We start from the raw sequence: 15,326 nt of genomic DNA on the forward strand, positions 1-15,326 counted from the left end.
GTGGCATCCTGGCCCATGAACAGTGGGAAGCATTTGTGACAAGCCCGGGTTTATTCTGACCCAACATCTCTGGCTCCTTCACAGAGACTGCAGGCACAGTCACAGGCAGAGGACACCAACACAGCCCTGCCTGTCACCCCATCACACCTCCAGGGCACTTATGGTGTGGATCATTCATGCTCTGCAGGTTGAAGCACTGCATGGAACATGGAATTAATTTTTACTTCTGTGATGATCTTTCATCCTCCACCACCTTCTGTTGCTTCTTACTCATATTAACTTTTTGGGAAGATGCTGGAGGATAAGCCTGAATGGATCAACACTAAATCCACTGAAACAGAAGTGGTCATATCAATTTCAGAGGGAAAGTAAAATGATAGCTTTGCATCTCATGGTGTGTCTCTGGAGGACGAGAATGAAGCACAGGCTGCGCACCCTTGTCAGAAAATTAACCCACAAACACCAGAGGTTTATGTCCAAAAAGGAGACAGGGGAGTCCTGTAACTTTACTTGAATAAAGGAAGAGGCCATGGGGCATTTCCCCTGGGGTCTCTCAAAGTTTAGGAGCACACAGCCTCCTTTGTATCCCAATTTCCCGGTCACACGTTTGTCTCTTGGGGACATTGAGAGGTACAGACTTCCCAAAACATCTAATAATACCTAGGACCCCCTTCTAATGTATAACCCCCACTTTTTCTTGAGTTCATCAGTGGAATTCCTATGGAATTTATGGTTCTTCCCATTGCTTGTTTCCTCTCTCAGTATCCAATTTAATTTATCAGCAGACCTACAGTTTGTTTGTAAAGACAAGTCCCTCATTCCTTTCTCCCTCCAGCAGCTTCAAAAAGCCAGTTGGGGAGCAGTTATGTGTCCAATTCCCCATTAGGATCCATCCCAAAGGATGCAGGCAGTGGCTGCAGTGAGGCACGGTTTGTGGGCAGCCTCACCTCTCCCTGGGTGGTGCAGAGGCCCCTGGGACCTGTCCACAGTGCTGAGACTTCACCAGGAGAGCCCAGCTGGAAAAGCCTCCTCATCCAACAGGCTGTGACAGTGGCACGTGTGTGCTGGTGTCCTCTGCGAGCCATCCCACAGCACAGGGCACACAGACTCACTTCTTGGTGTGTGTCACACGGGATCCTTCCACCCTCACAGAGCCTGCGGGAGGCCTTCAAAAGAACAGCTCTTAGCAGAAGAGCAAGAGAGTATTTTAATTTATCCATCTCCCTCAGCTACAATTGACCACCACGGTCCTTTAGGGCAGTACACATGAGCTCCTGGAATAAGATCCTCTCTAGTCTCAATCCTCTTCCCCTATTGCTTCAGAACATTTTCTGAATTTGCCTCGATTTCCCTTGCCTGCGTGTTCCCTGGACCTGGCTTCCCTCTCCTTCTGTCTGCCTTCAGCAAACGCTGCATCCTGAGCTTCCCTCTGCCATCCCACGCTCTGATATTTACACTGGGAGTTATACACCCCCAGCTCTAATCTGATCCTCATGGAACAGCAGGTTCATTTAATCACCGGCTCAAAAATTGCAGACACATTTTATTAGACTTATCTCTCTTAACGATCCAGCGATAGCACACTACAGTACCATTCAGAGCAAGCTACTACTGCTCACCCAGCTGACTCCTGGCTTCTTTATGGGGGAATAAAGTCAAGGGAACGACACCCGGTGTCACTTCATAAAGCCAAAGAGAACACAGCGCAGCACTTGCTAACTGCAGGTCCCCAAAGGGATGTGTGATTCACACATAAAGGCACTCCCCGACCCCAGAGCTCTGTCTGTGAGCAGAGAAATGCTGTGTTCTGGTCTAGTCTGAATTCCAAACTTTGTGCACTATGAACATAATGCCCTGTAGAAAAGCTCAGACTGCATTCCCAAATGTACTTCTCATGGAAGGAATAGAAATATTTTAATTTTTTTTTTCCTTTTTCTTCTCTGTAACATCATCATTAAATGGATTTTAAAGAGTAAGCACAGAATGTCCTGAGGAAGGCTAAAGTGAACCATGTGACAGAACAGGGGAAGGCTTTTGATGGATTTGCATGGATCCCTCTAGCAGCTGGTTTCTTACACTCGGGGAAGTTTGCATCCCTTCCCTGCCCCCTCACCCCCGTCCTACTGACACTGGTAATTCTGTCACCCCCCTTTCCAAATGTACACAGCAAACAGGTGTACCTGGCAATTACAACTGCCTTCTCTCATAATCCTAAAAATGCACAATTTGCTGATTCCCCTTTCCTCTGTGAAAAGTTTCAATTCCAAGCCAGCTTTGTAGAGGAAGAGGCTTTCACAGTGAATGCCACCTCTTGTTTCACCATTTATTATTTTGGCTGCAGTTCATACTAAGCTTTCCACAGGGAAGTTGCATCTAGGTACAGCTGGAATGAATGGAAAAAGAAAACACGCTGTAACCTAACCACATTAAGAAAACCCAAAACCAAACGGGAAATTAAACTAAAGTACATTATTGCAAAATCAGATAGCAGTGAAATCAATCCAGAACAATATCCAGATGGAAAACCTACTGAAAGTTTAACACCAAGAGAAAAACCTTGGCATAGTGCATCATTTCCAAACATGAAATTTGAATTTCTCTGTGGTGTAGACTAAGAAAACTGTGTGTTCATCACAGGCTCTGCCCAACACATCTCTCTTCATCTGGATGGATGTTAAGGCATATCTAGTAACACATTTGCCACTGTATTTTCTGATCTATGCCATCTTCCCCTCAAAAAAAGGCCAGGAAAAAAAATTAGAGTGATCATGGAGTCGTAAAACTCAAAACTTCCAAGCAACTCAGGTTCTGTGGTATCTCAGATGGTGTTTAAAGCTGAAACCCCAAAACACAAACTTGAGCTTTGTGTTCAAGACTACACAAACAAACAGAATCTGGCCATATACACTATGACAAACTGGGGGTGCACTGACAGGCAAGGTGTAGCTGATACAAGGCAAAGGTATCTTCTCATGTAAAGCACAGCTTTAACTTAATTCTCTGTTTGTCACAGTTTATATGGCCAGATCAGTCTGAAATTTTATAAGGAATGTTTCATACCGGGATTTGTTTCATACTGGGAGCTTTATGTCCACAACTGGAAAAGAACTTATTGTGCTGTATAAAGATACGGCAATGTAATTTTGAAAAACTCTTTATCAGACTCTGGCACTTTTCCTGCTTGTGTAATTCAAAAAGGATCTCAGTAAAGAAAATTCAATTTGGCAATCCATTAACATAGATTTGATGCTCTCTCTGTTCATGTCTTGATGTCTCACCCCTTTCAGAAAAATGAAAATAACTCTTGGTAAAGAGTGGCTGTTCCCTCTTATTAGTCCAGTATTTTGGCAATTATTTAAACCCTGGGAAAGCTGCTGAAGCTCTGCTGACTCATGGTGGCCAAGAAGCTGCTCTTTAACTCCATAACCAAGGTGGAGAAGGGAGAGAAACAAAAAAAGGAAAAGCCAGAGTAAGGTAAAGTTTGGGAAGAAGGCTGAGTGCCAGCTGTATGCTGAGTTGCACCAGTTCTTCAGGAGAAGGGATCTGGATGTTTCTGGAAGTTTTAGGTGCTGTGTTTGAACCAGGTGAAGAGCCAGGCCTAATTTCAGGCCATTTAAAGGAAGTGAATAAACGAGTCACTTCAGTGAAGAATTTACCTCTCACAGGCATCTACTGTCAAGAGAGGAAGAGCAGCAGTTCCAAAAGCCAAACTGACTTCCCAAAGGTGTGAAGTGTCCTCTTGCTGCTCCATCAGGAGCAGAGACAGCCCGAGGCAGGGATGGAAAGCTTGCACCAGGACAGCAGACTGGCACACGATGCTGCTGACAGCAGAGCAGCTCTGCAGCTCCCCGACCTCAGGACCACACTGCAGCACCCCAAAAAGCTGCAGCACCCCAAAAAGCTGCAGCACACAACGGGAGATGGTGATGCTGACAGAGACTGATGGAGCAGATAACCCCTTCCCTCTCCAGCAGCCTGTCCCAAAGAGAAGAATTCTCACACTATGTGCCGTGACACAAAAATGTGATTCTGACATGAAAGAAAGGCAGAAATTACTTTCCTCATTTGGGGACTCTGGTTTGGTGCATTAATACCAGTGGGATTACTGCAAACCTGAGGTCATTCACAGCCTAAGGACTAGCACCTGAATGCCTGGGAAATTTTAGCTTTCACCTCGTTTTAAGTTATTCTATTCTCACAGCAGTGAAAAATTAGGGAAAAGCCAGAGCACATTATTCCAAGGGTAAGGATTCTCCCCCAGAAAGGCAGAGCAGTTCTCAGCACTGTCTGGTTGCATTTGAGGACTGCACTCTGCACTCCTAAGGAGCACAACACTTCTCCTCACCCTCCTGCCCGTTCGTGCATGACAAAGAGCCAGCATTTTCCACTTGCCCACCATCATCTGTGATCACATCCTGCTCGGTGGGGGCAGACTGCCAGCCTGGTGTATTTGCCATTATTTGTAACCATTATTTGCCATTATAACACCATCTTACCCTTGCTCTGCCCAGGTGAGAGGATGAGCTCTTTCCCTCCAGCACCCAGGGAAGAAGGGAAAAGTAAGGAAAGCCGAAGTGGCTCTCTTGGTGATATTTGAGGACTGTAGAGCATCACACACAGAAAAAGCTCAGCATTATTTATTCACATAAAATCCTGTCCACGTCCTGAGCGACAGTGAACACAATTCACCTCATTAAGGTACTACACCAGGCTGTTTAGTCTCTGTTGTAAAGCTTCTGGAAGCCTGGGGTTGGGGTGTTAGTGACAGCAAGTTGGGAAATAAATGAGCACAGTACTGTCTTCTAACCTCCTCGTACTGAGCCTTTTATCAGAGAAGAAGAAAGCAAAAAGGCAAAATGTCAGCCCCAAAAACATTTTTCACGTTGTGAAAAACAGTGTCCATGCTAAAGCACTCGCTAAAAGACACACTGAGAGGGCTGATACTTCACTGAAAAATAGCGCGGGACTGCAAAAAGGTTACGTGAGGCAGCAAGAAAAAAAACAATCCTCCCGACCCAAAATTTCTATCCATGTCCTACAAATGCCACGTCAGCCTTTGAGACCAAAGTCTCAAACCCTTCAGCTCAGGGGTGCGGGGGAGCACACACGGGACAGGGCACACGGGGGAGCGCACACGGGACAGGGCACAGGGGGGACACACGGGACAGGGCACAGGGGACAGGACACAGGGGACAGGGCACACGGGGCAGGACACACGGGGCAGGACACACGGGGGAGCGCACAGGGGGGACACACGGGACAGGGCACACGGGGCAGGACACACGGGGGAGCGCACACGGTGCAGGATACACAGGGCAGCGCACAAGGGAGCGCACACGGAGCTGCCCCACCGCGCGGCCGTCTCTCTCTCCCGGGAGAGCTCCGTGGCTCATTTGCAAGGCGAGGCAGGCACTGCACATGCCCGCGGTGCCGCTGCCGCTGGGGGCAGCTTTACATAAGGCTGAGCCCGCTGTCGGCCCGCCCCAGTCGGCCGGAGCTCTCGGCATGCGAGCGCGGCAGCGCCGGAGCCGCGTCCCGGGCCGGGCTCCCCGCACCTGCCGCGCCCGGCCGGCAGCGAGCCCGGGGCTGCCAGCATGCGAGCCCGGAAAACAGCACTAGAAATGCCGCCTTCCTAACTAGAAACATGCTAAACCGTAATATCCGTGAAGATCCCATCACCTAGGAAGATTTTTGACGTTTTTGCTGCGAACGCTGTGTTGGGATTGATTTATCCTTGGAGTGTTCTGCACGGCTGGCAAAGAATAATGTTCCAAAATCGGACCGTCTCCCAAGGGGTCCCATTTTTCTTCCTGGGTGTCAGCGAGCCCTGACTCACTACGGTGCAGCTGACAGGGGCTGCCATGCTTGTGGCACACTAAGCAAAAAACAAAAGACCTAAGGACGACCTTTGAACAGCACAAAGGATGGGTATGTTTTTCACGTTATCTTTTTAATTTGTAGTTCATAGTTACTGCATAGCCTGTGCTTTAATTACTCCATAGACGTACCTTGATGTGATTTCTTATTATGCTTAAATGGCTTAGGGATTACACCTTTTACCCGAATGTTTTTCAGTACTTGTAGCAAGGTATTCTTAAAAGACAAAAAAAAAAAAAAAAAAAAAAGCTGAGTAAAAAAGAGAAACAGAAAAAATAAAATAAGCCACTGTGAAAAGCAGTCAAGTCGAGCTAGGGCTTTGTAAATGATTGTTAAGTAGAAGATTTTAGCATGATTGAAAGAAATGACTGATGTGTGGGGGGATAACTTTTCTAAGTTGTTTTTATTTCCAGGTTTCAATGTAATTAGGCTACTGAGCGGATCAGCTGTAGCTCTGGTAATAGCCCCTACTGTATTACTGACAATGCTTGCTTCTGCTGAACGAGGATGCCCTAAGGGCTGTAGGTGTGAAGGCAAAATGGTATATTGTGAATCTCAGAAATTGCAGGAGATTCCCTCAAGTATATCTGCTGGTTGTTTAGGTTTGTCCCTTCGATATAACAGCCTCCAAAAACTAAAATACAATCAATTTAAAGGTCTTAATCAACTCACCTGGCTCTATTTAGACCATAACCACATCAGCAATATTGACGAAAATGCTTTCAGTGGAATACGCAGACTAAAAGAGTTGATCTTGAGTTCCAACAGAATCTCCTATTTTCTTAATAATACCTTCAGACCTGTGACAAACCTCCGGAATTTGGATCTGTCATACAATCAGCTGCAGTCTCTGGGATCTGAACAGTTCAGGGGCTTAAGGAAGCTGCTGAGTTTACATTTGCGCTCCAATTCCCTAAGAACCATCCCTGTTCGAATATTTCAAGATTGCAGGAACCTTGAACTGCTGGACCTGGGTTATAATCGCATCCGAAGTTTAGCGAGGAATGTCTTTGCAGGTATGATCAGACTGAAAGAGCTTCATCTGGAGCACAATCAATTTTCTAAGCTCAACCTGGCACTTTTTCCAAGGCTGGTCAGCCTTCAGAACCTTTATTTACAGTGGAATAAAATCAGTGTGATAGGACAAACCATGTCCTGGACCTGGAGCTCGTTACAAAGACTTGATTTATCTGGCAATGAAATAGAAGCTTTCAGCGGACCCAGCGTTTTTCAGTGCGTGCCCAATTTACAGCGCCTCAACCTGGATTCAAACAAGCTCACATTTATTGGGCAAGAAATTTTGGATTCTTGGATATCTCTCAATGACATCAGCCTTGCCGGGAATATATGGGAATGCAGCAGAAACATTTGCTCTCTGGTAAACTGGCTTAAAAGTTTCAAAGGGCTGAGGGAAAATACAATTATCTGTGCCAGCCCCAAAGAGCTGCAAGGGGTGAACGTTATCGATGCGGTGAAAAACTACAGCATCTGTGGCAAGAGCACCACGGAAAGGTTTGAGCTGGCACGAGCTCTCCCAAAGCCAACCTTTAAACCAAAACTCACCAGGCCTAAACACGAGAGCAAACCCCCTCTGCCCCCGAGCACGGGGGCCACGGAGTCGAGCTCGGAGCCTGAGCACGACACGGAGCACATCTCGTTCCATAAAATCATAGCGGGCAGCGTGGCTCTGTTCCTGTCCGTGCTGGTGATCCTGCTGGTGATCTATGTCTCGTGGAAGCGCTACCCTGCCAGCATGAAGCAGCTGCAGCAGCGCTCTCTCATGAGGAGGCACAGGAAAAAGAAAAGACAGTCGCTGAAGCAAATGACTCCCAGCACACAGGAATTTTATGTAGATTACAAACCTACCAACACTGAAACCAGTGAGATGCTGCTGAATGGAACGGGACCCTGCACGTATAACAAATCAGGCTCCAGGGAATGCGAGGTATGAACCATTGTGATAAAAGAGCTTTTAAAAGCTGGGAAATAGTGGTGCTTTATTGAACTCTAGGGACTATAAAGGGAACGTTTCTCTCACTTTTCTGGCACAGCTCTTCCATGTCCCTTTTTTTGTACATTCATAATACTGGTCATTTTACTCTCATACATAATCAACTCATTGAAATTTAAATACCGCAATCAATGTGAAGCCTGAGCTCTGGTTTAATACAATACCTATTGTACAAACCCTCTGCTGATTTCATTAAACTCTCTCCTGTTTTTAAATAGAAAACTTCTTTCCTAAGTAATCCACTGCACCTGCACCAACCGTGCCTCTGTTTAGGGAGAAAAATGACAACAATGGAAAAAAAAATTATAAAAACAAAGTCAGGGCGTCCCCCTCTGCCTCCCCAACCCCAGTCCTTGCTCTAAAACTCACTTTTTGTGAATGAAGTAAAGACCCAGGTACTGGAGCATCATATGAATTCTGAGTTGTCTGAGGATAGAGATGGTGCAGGAGCAGCTCTGAAAAAAATGCCTGATTGCTGCCCAGCACAAGAGAGACTAAAAAACACCCTTAGGTATCACACCAGAGGCAAACCTAGGCTTAATAAAAAATGAGAAATGAAAAGGTAGAGTGGGGTTTTCTTGTAGTGCATTATAACACAGTGTTTCTAGGGCTGATAGCTAGCAATTGGAACCTGTTTGTGTGACTTCATACAAAAGGTGCCAGTGTTTATCCCTACATCCAGTTGCCTTTCAGAAAATAGTCAAAAGGCATTCATTAGATGAGGAGCAGAAATTCCTTACTGATGCAATTAGAGGAACTCAAATGTGCAGCAGCAAAAGCAAGACCACTTCCTGCACACATTTGTTTCAGCTCTCATTAGGAATTCTCTTTTCAAGCCTGTCAAAGGCATTAATGTAGCTGAGGAAACCATTAAAATCCGTCATTTTCTTCTATTTCTGTTTATCTGCTGGGCTAGGCTTGCTAAGGTTCTGTGTTATGTTTTGCACAGGGTCCCCCCAATAACTAAATAAAGCTTCATCACTTAAAATGCCAAACACTCTGCATTTTAGACATACTACAGCTGCAAAGAGCTTTCAGAGAAAACTGGTTACTCACTGGTGTGAGAGGAGTACACCCAAAATTCCTTTAACATAAATCAGTGACAAATCATTTTTCTCTCTTACCAAAACCCTAATGACATTTCAGAATTCACAGATACTCAGTTTTAATGTTTTGTCATACCCCAGTGGATCTGGGCAAAATACAGATTTGTAACCCAGCTGTTCCCTGCCTTCCTTCTCCCCAAATAATGTATTTTGTGGCTGCAGAAGAATATAATCCCCCCCATATTTGCAAATAAATCATACCTCTTCTTTTGATTATCAGGATTATCAGGAAGGGAGGGGATGAAATAATACAGCAGCACCTTTATAGAATATAGAAGCCAGTAATTTAATTATCTCTATTTTGCAACTGGGTTTGGCTTTGTAAACCCCACCTGGGAGGGAATATTTCTACAGGGCTGTTTCACTGCAGCAGATTGGAAAAAGCAAAACCTTAGCAGAGGGTTCTCCTGAATTGTTGCTGGAAAAAACCCAGTTATGGTTGATCACCTTGAAACATGCTTGATACAATGAAAACAAAGCTAGAAAAGAGCTAAACACACCTGAAGGGGTTTGGGCTGGGATTTTTTTTTTTCATGGAATGAAACCATTGTCATTTTCAAGGAATGCAGTGAGGGAATAGCTGAGGGTGGAAGCTGAGCCTGTACTGAGCCCTACAAGAGATTTCCCATTTCCCTGGGTACCAGGCCCCCACACCATTAACAGTGAAGTGCTTGAGACACTTGAGCAGCAGAGCTGTGCCTGAGCTGGACCTTGGAAGCTGCTATTAAAAAGTCAATATACATTTAATTATCTCAGCTACCACAGGATTCCCTTTTCCACCAGCACATCTTGGTTATCTCTGTGCTGAAGGATTAGAGTTTGCTATAAACTTCACGTTCAGAACCATCCCTGGACTTCAGAGCCTTTCATCTCTGCAGTGTGGCTAACATTAGGCACAGCCAAAACACAAGAGATTTGCCCCAAAACGTGTGGATGTTCATATAGACAAACACACATGTGTGTACAAATAAAAATACATATAAAATTAAGATTTTATATTTAGTTTTAGGAGTTCTAACTGCAATCAGAAAATCATTTCATACCATTCCTTTAGAATTTTTGTTATGCAAAAATATTCAGTACATCTTCTAAAACTTCTTACTGGACTGTGATTGTGAGAGTGGTCTGTAATTGAGTTGGACTTTATATGCTTTCTTTTGTGTTTCTTTAATGCCATTTTCTAAACATAACTGATCAGAAGGAACCAATCCACAATCTCCTTCACAAAGTGATACCTGTGAAATCATCACCAGCTCCCTTTGAAAAATACTCAATTATAGGCATGAAAAAGCAAATAAGGCCAGTCTGCCATTTACCGTGGATGGATAAAATAGGATAGAAATAGAGTAAGTAGAGTAATTAGAGTAAAACTGCAGCATCTCCATTCAGGCACATTGTCAGCTAATTCCTGCATTGCCTGGAGAGGCCAGCTGCAGGTATTGCCTGGCACTGTGGGGTCAGGGTGTAACTGCACAGCCCAAGCCTGTGAGCCAAGCTTTGGGATCCCATTCTAGTCCCTGTGCCTTAGGAAACCTCTTCAACCACCTTAAAACTCATTATGAGCTCCATGTTTTCACATGGGCAAAACCCACGTGAACCCAGCTAAACTGAGCCTGGCCACTGCCCAATGAAACACTCCAGGAGTGACTGGTCCCCAGTCACCAATTCTAATTTAAATCCACTAAATCATCCTGTGGGGATGATTTTGGTCTTAGCTGAGCAATTTGGAGTCCCTGTGCAAGGCTGCCCCTCTCCTGACTACAAATAAAGCCTCAAAGGCTCCAGCAAAGAGATTCCTCCTTTGCTTCTCTCCTGGAACTAAAATCTTGATCCCAAGCTTTGTCTTGGTTTTTTGGATGGTTTGGTGCCAGTCTCTCCCAAAACTGTTAAAAGCTGGCTGGGGTGATGCCAGGCAATCCTCAGAGGATGTCAAAGTAAGAACCACAGCAGCTGTGACAGCTCCCACAAAGCTGGGAGCCTTCAGGAGCACTGCAGGCACCACCGTGAGGAAGATGTGACCGAGTGCCTCCAATGACCTGGCTCCTCCTTAATGGAGCTGACACCACCTAAATATTGAAATTCCAGGAGAGCAGCAACGGGTTTTGAGGATGTTTGCAATTTTATTTTGTTTTTCTGTATGTTTTTGGGATTTTTAGTAATTTACTATTCCTTTTCCTGAGAAGTGTGTGGTGTTCTGGGGCTACCACTGAACACCAGGGCTTTTCAAGCTGCACACAAGTGCAGGACTCTTCCATGCCCATTGGCATTTTCACTGGCTTTGCATCCACCTGCATTCTTGAGACAAATGTCAGATGCAATCACCAGACTGCTTCATTTTATTGTAGCACCCCAGAAACGTTAAGGGCAGTCTGACTTTCTCTGTGAGACACAGAGATGATGGCAAAGAGACCTGAGGAGAGATGTGAGGTCATTTGTTGGGTCTCACCAGCAGTGCAATCCAGTCCCCTGCACCAAGACATCCTCCTCCTCCTCCTCCTCCTCACTTGGCCTCTAATCCACTTGGCTCCTGGAATATTCAAGTGCTATTTCAGAGCAATAAGCACACAGAACACACATCTCTGGGAAAAGGAAATAACTAATGTGCTAAGCAAATTTGAGGAGACTGGTAATGTTCATTCACTGTGTTGAGATCACCTCCAGCAACTGCAGAGTAAGAGAATAATAATGAGAACAAGTGGCTTGAGTATAATGACTGCAAGCTTCTCTGCTGGCTGCTTTTCATGACTCACTATCTGCACTTCCAGAGTCATCACAGCTGAAGGCTTGGCAATGCTCTCTTTTCTTATTGCTATCAAATGGTGAACCTTGATATAAAATCCAATTGCAAAATGAACAGAAATGTACAATATTCCTGCAAATACAATTAGGAATTTTCAGTTTGCTGCAAGCAAATGGTCTTTGCTGTCAGCCCTCAGTGCTAGATAAATAGTCTGTGGATGAATTTCTGTGGAACAATAGTGACATCCAGTGGGTAGGGAGCTTAATCACAGGTATTTCCTGCATAAATCAATTCACACAGAGATGTGTTTGCCTTTTCCCTTGGCATCCTCCTGTACCACACGGGAGAGGCATCAAACTCTTGCAGCACAGTGATTTCTCAAGTGGGTCTGTGCACAGGAGCCATAACCCACATGCAGTGAGGACATGGAGAAAACAGGAGCAAATGAAAGCTGCCAGGGAATGGTCTGGCCAGTGTGTCAGTCACTACTGCCAGCAAAAGTGTACAAGGGCAGGAGCTCTAACAGGTTTGTGGCCACTGGTTTAAAGCTTATTATTTATAAAACACCCCTTTACTAGTCTAGAAAATAAACTCAGGCCACAAACAACTCATTCAACTTCCTAACAACAGAAGACTAAAGAAAGTAATTTTTTTTAGTTTATTTTTATCATGATGAGAGACAGATATTATTAGACATGAAAGGAAGGGCAACTCAACACCTGGGAACAAGTCCAAGTTAGAATTTCCTCTCCAAACCACACGATGTCCAAAGAGACGAGAGCAAAACGATGCAAGACCAAATTCCCAAGCAACAGCAAAGTCATACAGTGGCAAACACGACATAAATGTGCAGATTTGCTTGGGCAAAACGTTTTGCTGGAGCTGCACCAGGTGTCAGTAACTCTGGGCCAGTGTTACTGCTGTGATCCTGAAGTGAAGGAGAGAAGACAATGGAGTCAGGATTACAGCTCTGTTGATAACACTCAGATTTCAGTGCCCCTAAGAAGGAGCACAGGAACTCATTTCACTCCACCCTGGAGGAAATACAGTTGTGATTGTGACTTCTGATGCCTTCAGGTGCATTGGGAGGTCATTTCCATTGCTAGAGAGGCTTTTGAGAGTGGGGCAGAATGGGATTGTTGTGGTGTGATTGTCTCCTGCAGCCCAACCCTTCCCTGCCATCACCACCAGAACTCAGTAGGGCACACCAGCAGTAAAACGTGACTGAGCTCAACAGCTGTGACCTGAGGAGAACACAACACAATAAAAAGGATTTTATCCAATTTTATCCTTTGGGACAATTAGCTGTGAGCTGCTGGCCGACATTATACCTACCAGAGAATCTGCAAATCTCATCTGGAACGAGCACAAACACCATAAAAGCAAGAATGCAAAAAGATTTGTGAGTAGGCAGTATCTTTTTATTCAACCAATCCATCACAGAAATCATATCTGTCTGCAAGTCTTGTCCTGCTCATGCTGTGATACTACAGTGACCACAGCACTGGCATTCTAATGTAAGAATAAGCATTGTTTACTGAGGAGGGACAAAAGGCTAGTTAATTCCTGCTTATTAACTTCTTCCTAAAGAGCTTAATGATCTACTGATGTTATTACAGGAAATATTAGATATTCCTGTGAAAAATCACAAGTTCAAGATTCTTCATCACTAAAATCAACCAATTTCTTTACAAAACTGAAATATTTTATTCTTTACTTTGCTGTTTGTTACTGTCTCCCACAAACTCTTGACTGGAGGTGTACCCTTGAAAAAAACTCCTCCAAACCCCCTCATGTGTCACCTTCACCACTAAATCCATTCCCTTCCTGTGTTCATGACCCACACACTGCCTGTGCACCACAGTTCACACTCCTGCCCGAATTTCTGCTTGTCCCATGTGTCACTTCACAATTACACTTTCACCTTGCTAATTTCCCCAGTGTTTTGGGACAGCCAAAGTCTACTAATACATGGAAGGACATGAAATATCTTCATTACCCACTGAAGCAGAAAATGCATTACAAGGTTTAGTGCTTCACCACAGCATGGAGAGGGAACCAGCTGCTGAGTTCTGGGTGCAAATCCTCTTCCTCCCCAAGCTAAGAATCCCTCTAACTAGCTAGATCAGTCTCTCAGGACCCTCATTCCTCAGTGCCAAAAGAAAGCAAACCCAACTGCAGTGGTAGTGGCATTTCTGCATCTCATGGAAGTATTTTAATATGTATATATTTTTTTTGTGGGTTTGTTTTTTTTGTTTTTTTTTTTAAAGTTGCTACTGTTGGGTTCTGGGCATCTTTAGACATCAAGCAAAAAAACCCTTCTGTTTTCTTTCCTACCTTACTAAAGAAAGGAAGAAAATACTTTCCTAGAATGTAAGACATTCTTTCCAAAGCTGTGGGACTGAGATGGTATTGGAAAAAATTGAAACATATTCTATCTTACTTTGGTTGTTTCTTAGGTGATTATTTCCAGCACCTGTAGGAATGGTAAGATACTTCTGGCAGGTAAAATGTACATTATTCTAGCTGAACACATCCTCCTGGCATTTATTTTGTGCTTCATGGCAAGTCCTAGGTTGTGCTGTTGGCTCTCACACGTGCCCTTAGTAATCCAGAAATGGAGAAACAATTCTCTGTCTGTCCTAGTCTCCAAGAAGGTATTAACCCTATTTGTCATTGACAGAAAGGCTTCCAAATATCCCTGGGTAAACCAGGATTTATAAAAAATTAAGTAGAAAGTAGTAGAATGTTTAGGATGTCACTGAAGTGAAAAATAGAGGTTTTAGAGGGTTTAATACATGGAGTAAAGATGGAGGAAAAAGGGTGTAAGTTCTTAGCTCTCCTTCTTCCTTCTTCTCCAGGATTCTGCAGTTTTTACAAGCACAAAGAGTGATTGGTTGAAAGTCAGTGACAGTTTTAATTATGTAAGTAGATATAGAAAACTCATTTGTTAATTTATAAAAACAATTCACCTGTCTATTGTTAATTGGGTAAAAATGGATATAAAGATGAAACAGCCCCTGGTTCGGGGCCATTTTGTGCCTTCAGAGCCAAAGTGAGGCAGGTTATGGTGAATTGAACTTGTGCAGAAAGTCTGCAGAGACCTGCCAAGTTCTGTGATAACATCCTAATAAACAGGAGAAACAAGATCCCAACGAGCTTTGGAGTTTCCTTCAGGCCCAGAGAACTGAGATAAACAGAACTCCCTGGGAGGGAATATCCCCAAAGAGCTCAGCTCAGAGAAGCTGAGAAATCCAGCAGTGAAGAGAAGTGAAGAACCAAAAAAGAGAAAAAGTTTCAGGAACAACTTAGTGAATGTTTGAATTGCAGTTCTCTCCCTAGTGTCCACAGCAGTTAGCACTGGAGAATTCATTCACAGCTCGGATTCTTTGGCCACTTGGATTTTCCAGTTCCTGCAGAACTCCCCAGCAGGCTCCACACTGTGAGATTTCCACCCCCTCTGTGGATGAGCTGAGGCAGGGCAGGGAAGGAGCAGAAAGCTCCAGGTACAAGCCAGGCTCTGCAGTGAAAGCTGCTCCCTTTGGGATTGTATCCAGCTATGGGTGAAAGAGCTGTGCAGCCTGAACACTCC

At 44.5% G+C, this 15,326-nt stretch overlaps 2 protein-coding genes across 4 annotated transcripts in view; one reads left to right on the forward strand and one right to left on the reverse strand.

The window, feature by feature from the left end:
* The window catches only part of CTNNA3 (catenin alpha 3), a 397,084-nt gene that overhangs the window by 210,502 nt on the left and 171,256 nt on the right, over nucleotides 1–15,326 (reverse strand). The window lies entirely within an intron of this gene.
* The window catches only part of LRRTM3 (leucine rich repeat transmembrane neuronal 3), a 75,132-nt gene continuing 65,145 nt past the window's right edge, over nucleotides 5,340–15,326 (forward strand). The window contains exons 1-2 of one of the 2 annotated variants that reach the window (XM_058841824.1): nucleotides 5,340–5,928; nucleotides 6,291–7,822. In XM_058841824.1, coding sequence (XP_058697807.1) covers nucleotides 5,925–5,928; nucleotides 6,291–7,822 — 1,536 coding nt within the window. In that variant the 5' untranslated portion in view covers nucleotides 5,340–5,924. Of the gene's footprint in view, nucleotides 5,929–6,241; nucleotides 7,823–15,326 lie in introns of those variants that run through there. The other variant, XM_058841823.1, reaches the window with a different exon arrangement.

Source organism: Poecile atricapillus, chromosome 6 (genome assembly GCF_030490865.1).
Source record: "Poecile atricapillus isolate bPoeAtr1 chromosome 6, bPoeAtr1.hap1, whole genome shotgun sequence".
Classification (NCBI taxonomy): Eukaryota; Metazoa; Chordata; class Aves; order Passeriformes; family Paridae; genus Poecile; species Poecile atricapillus.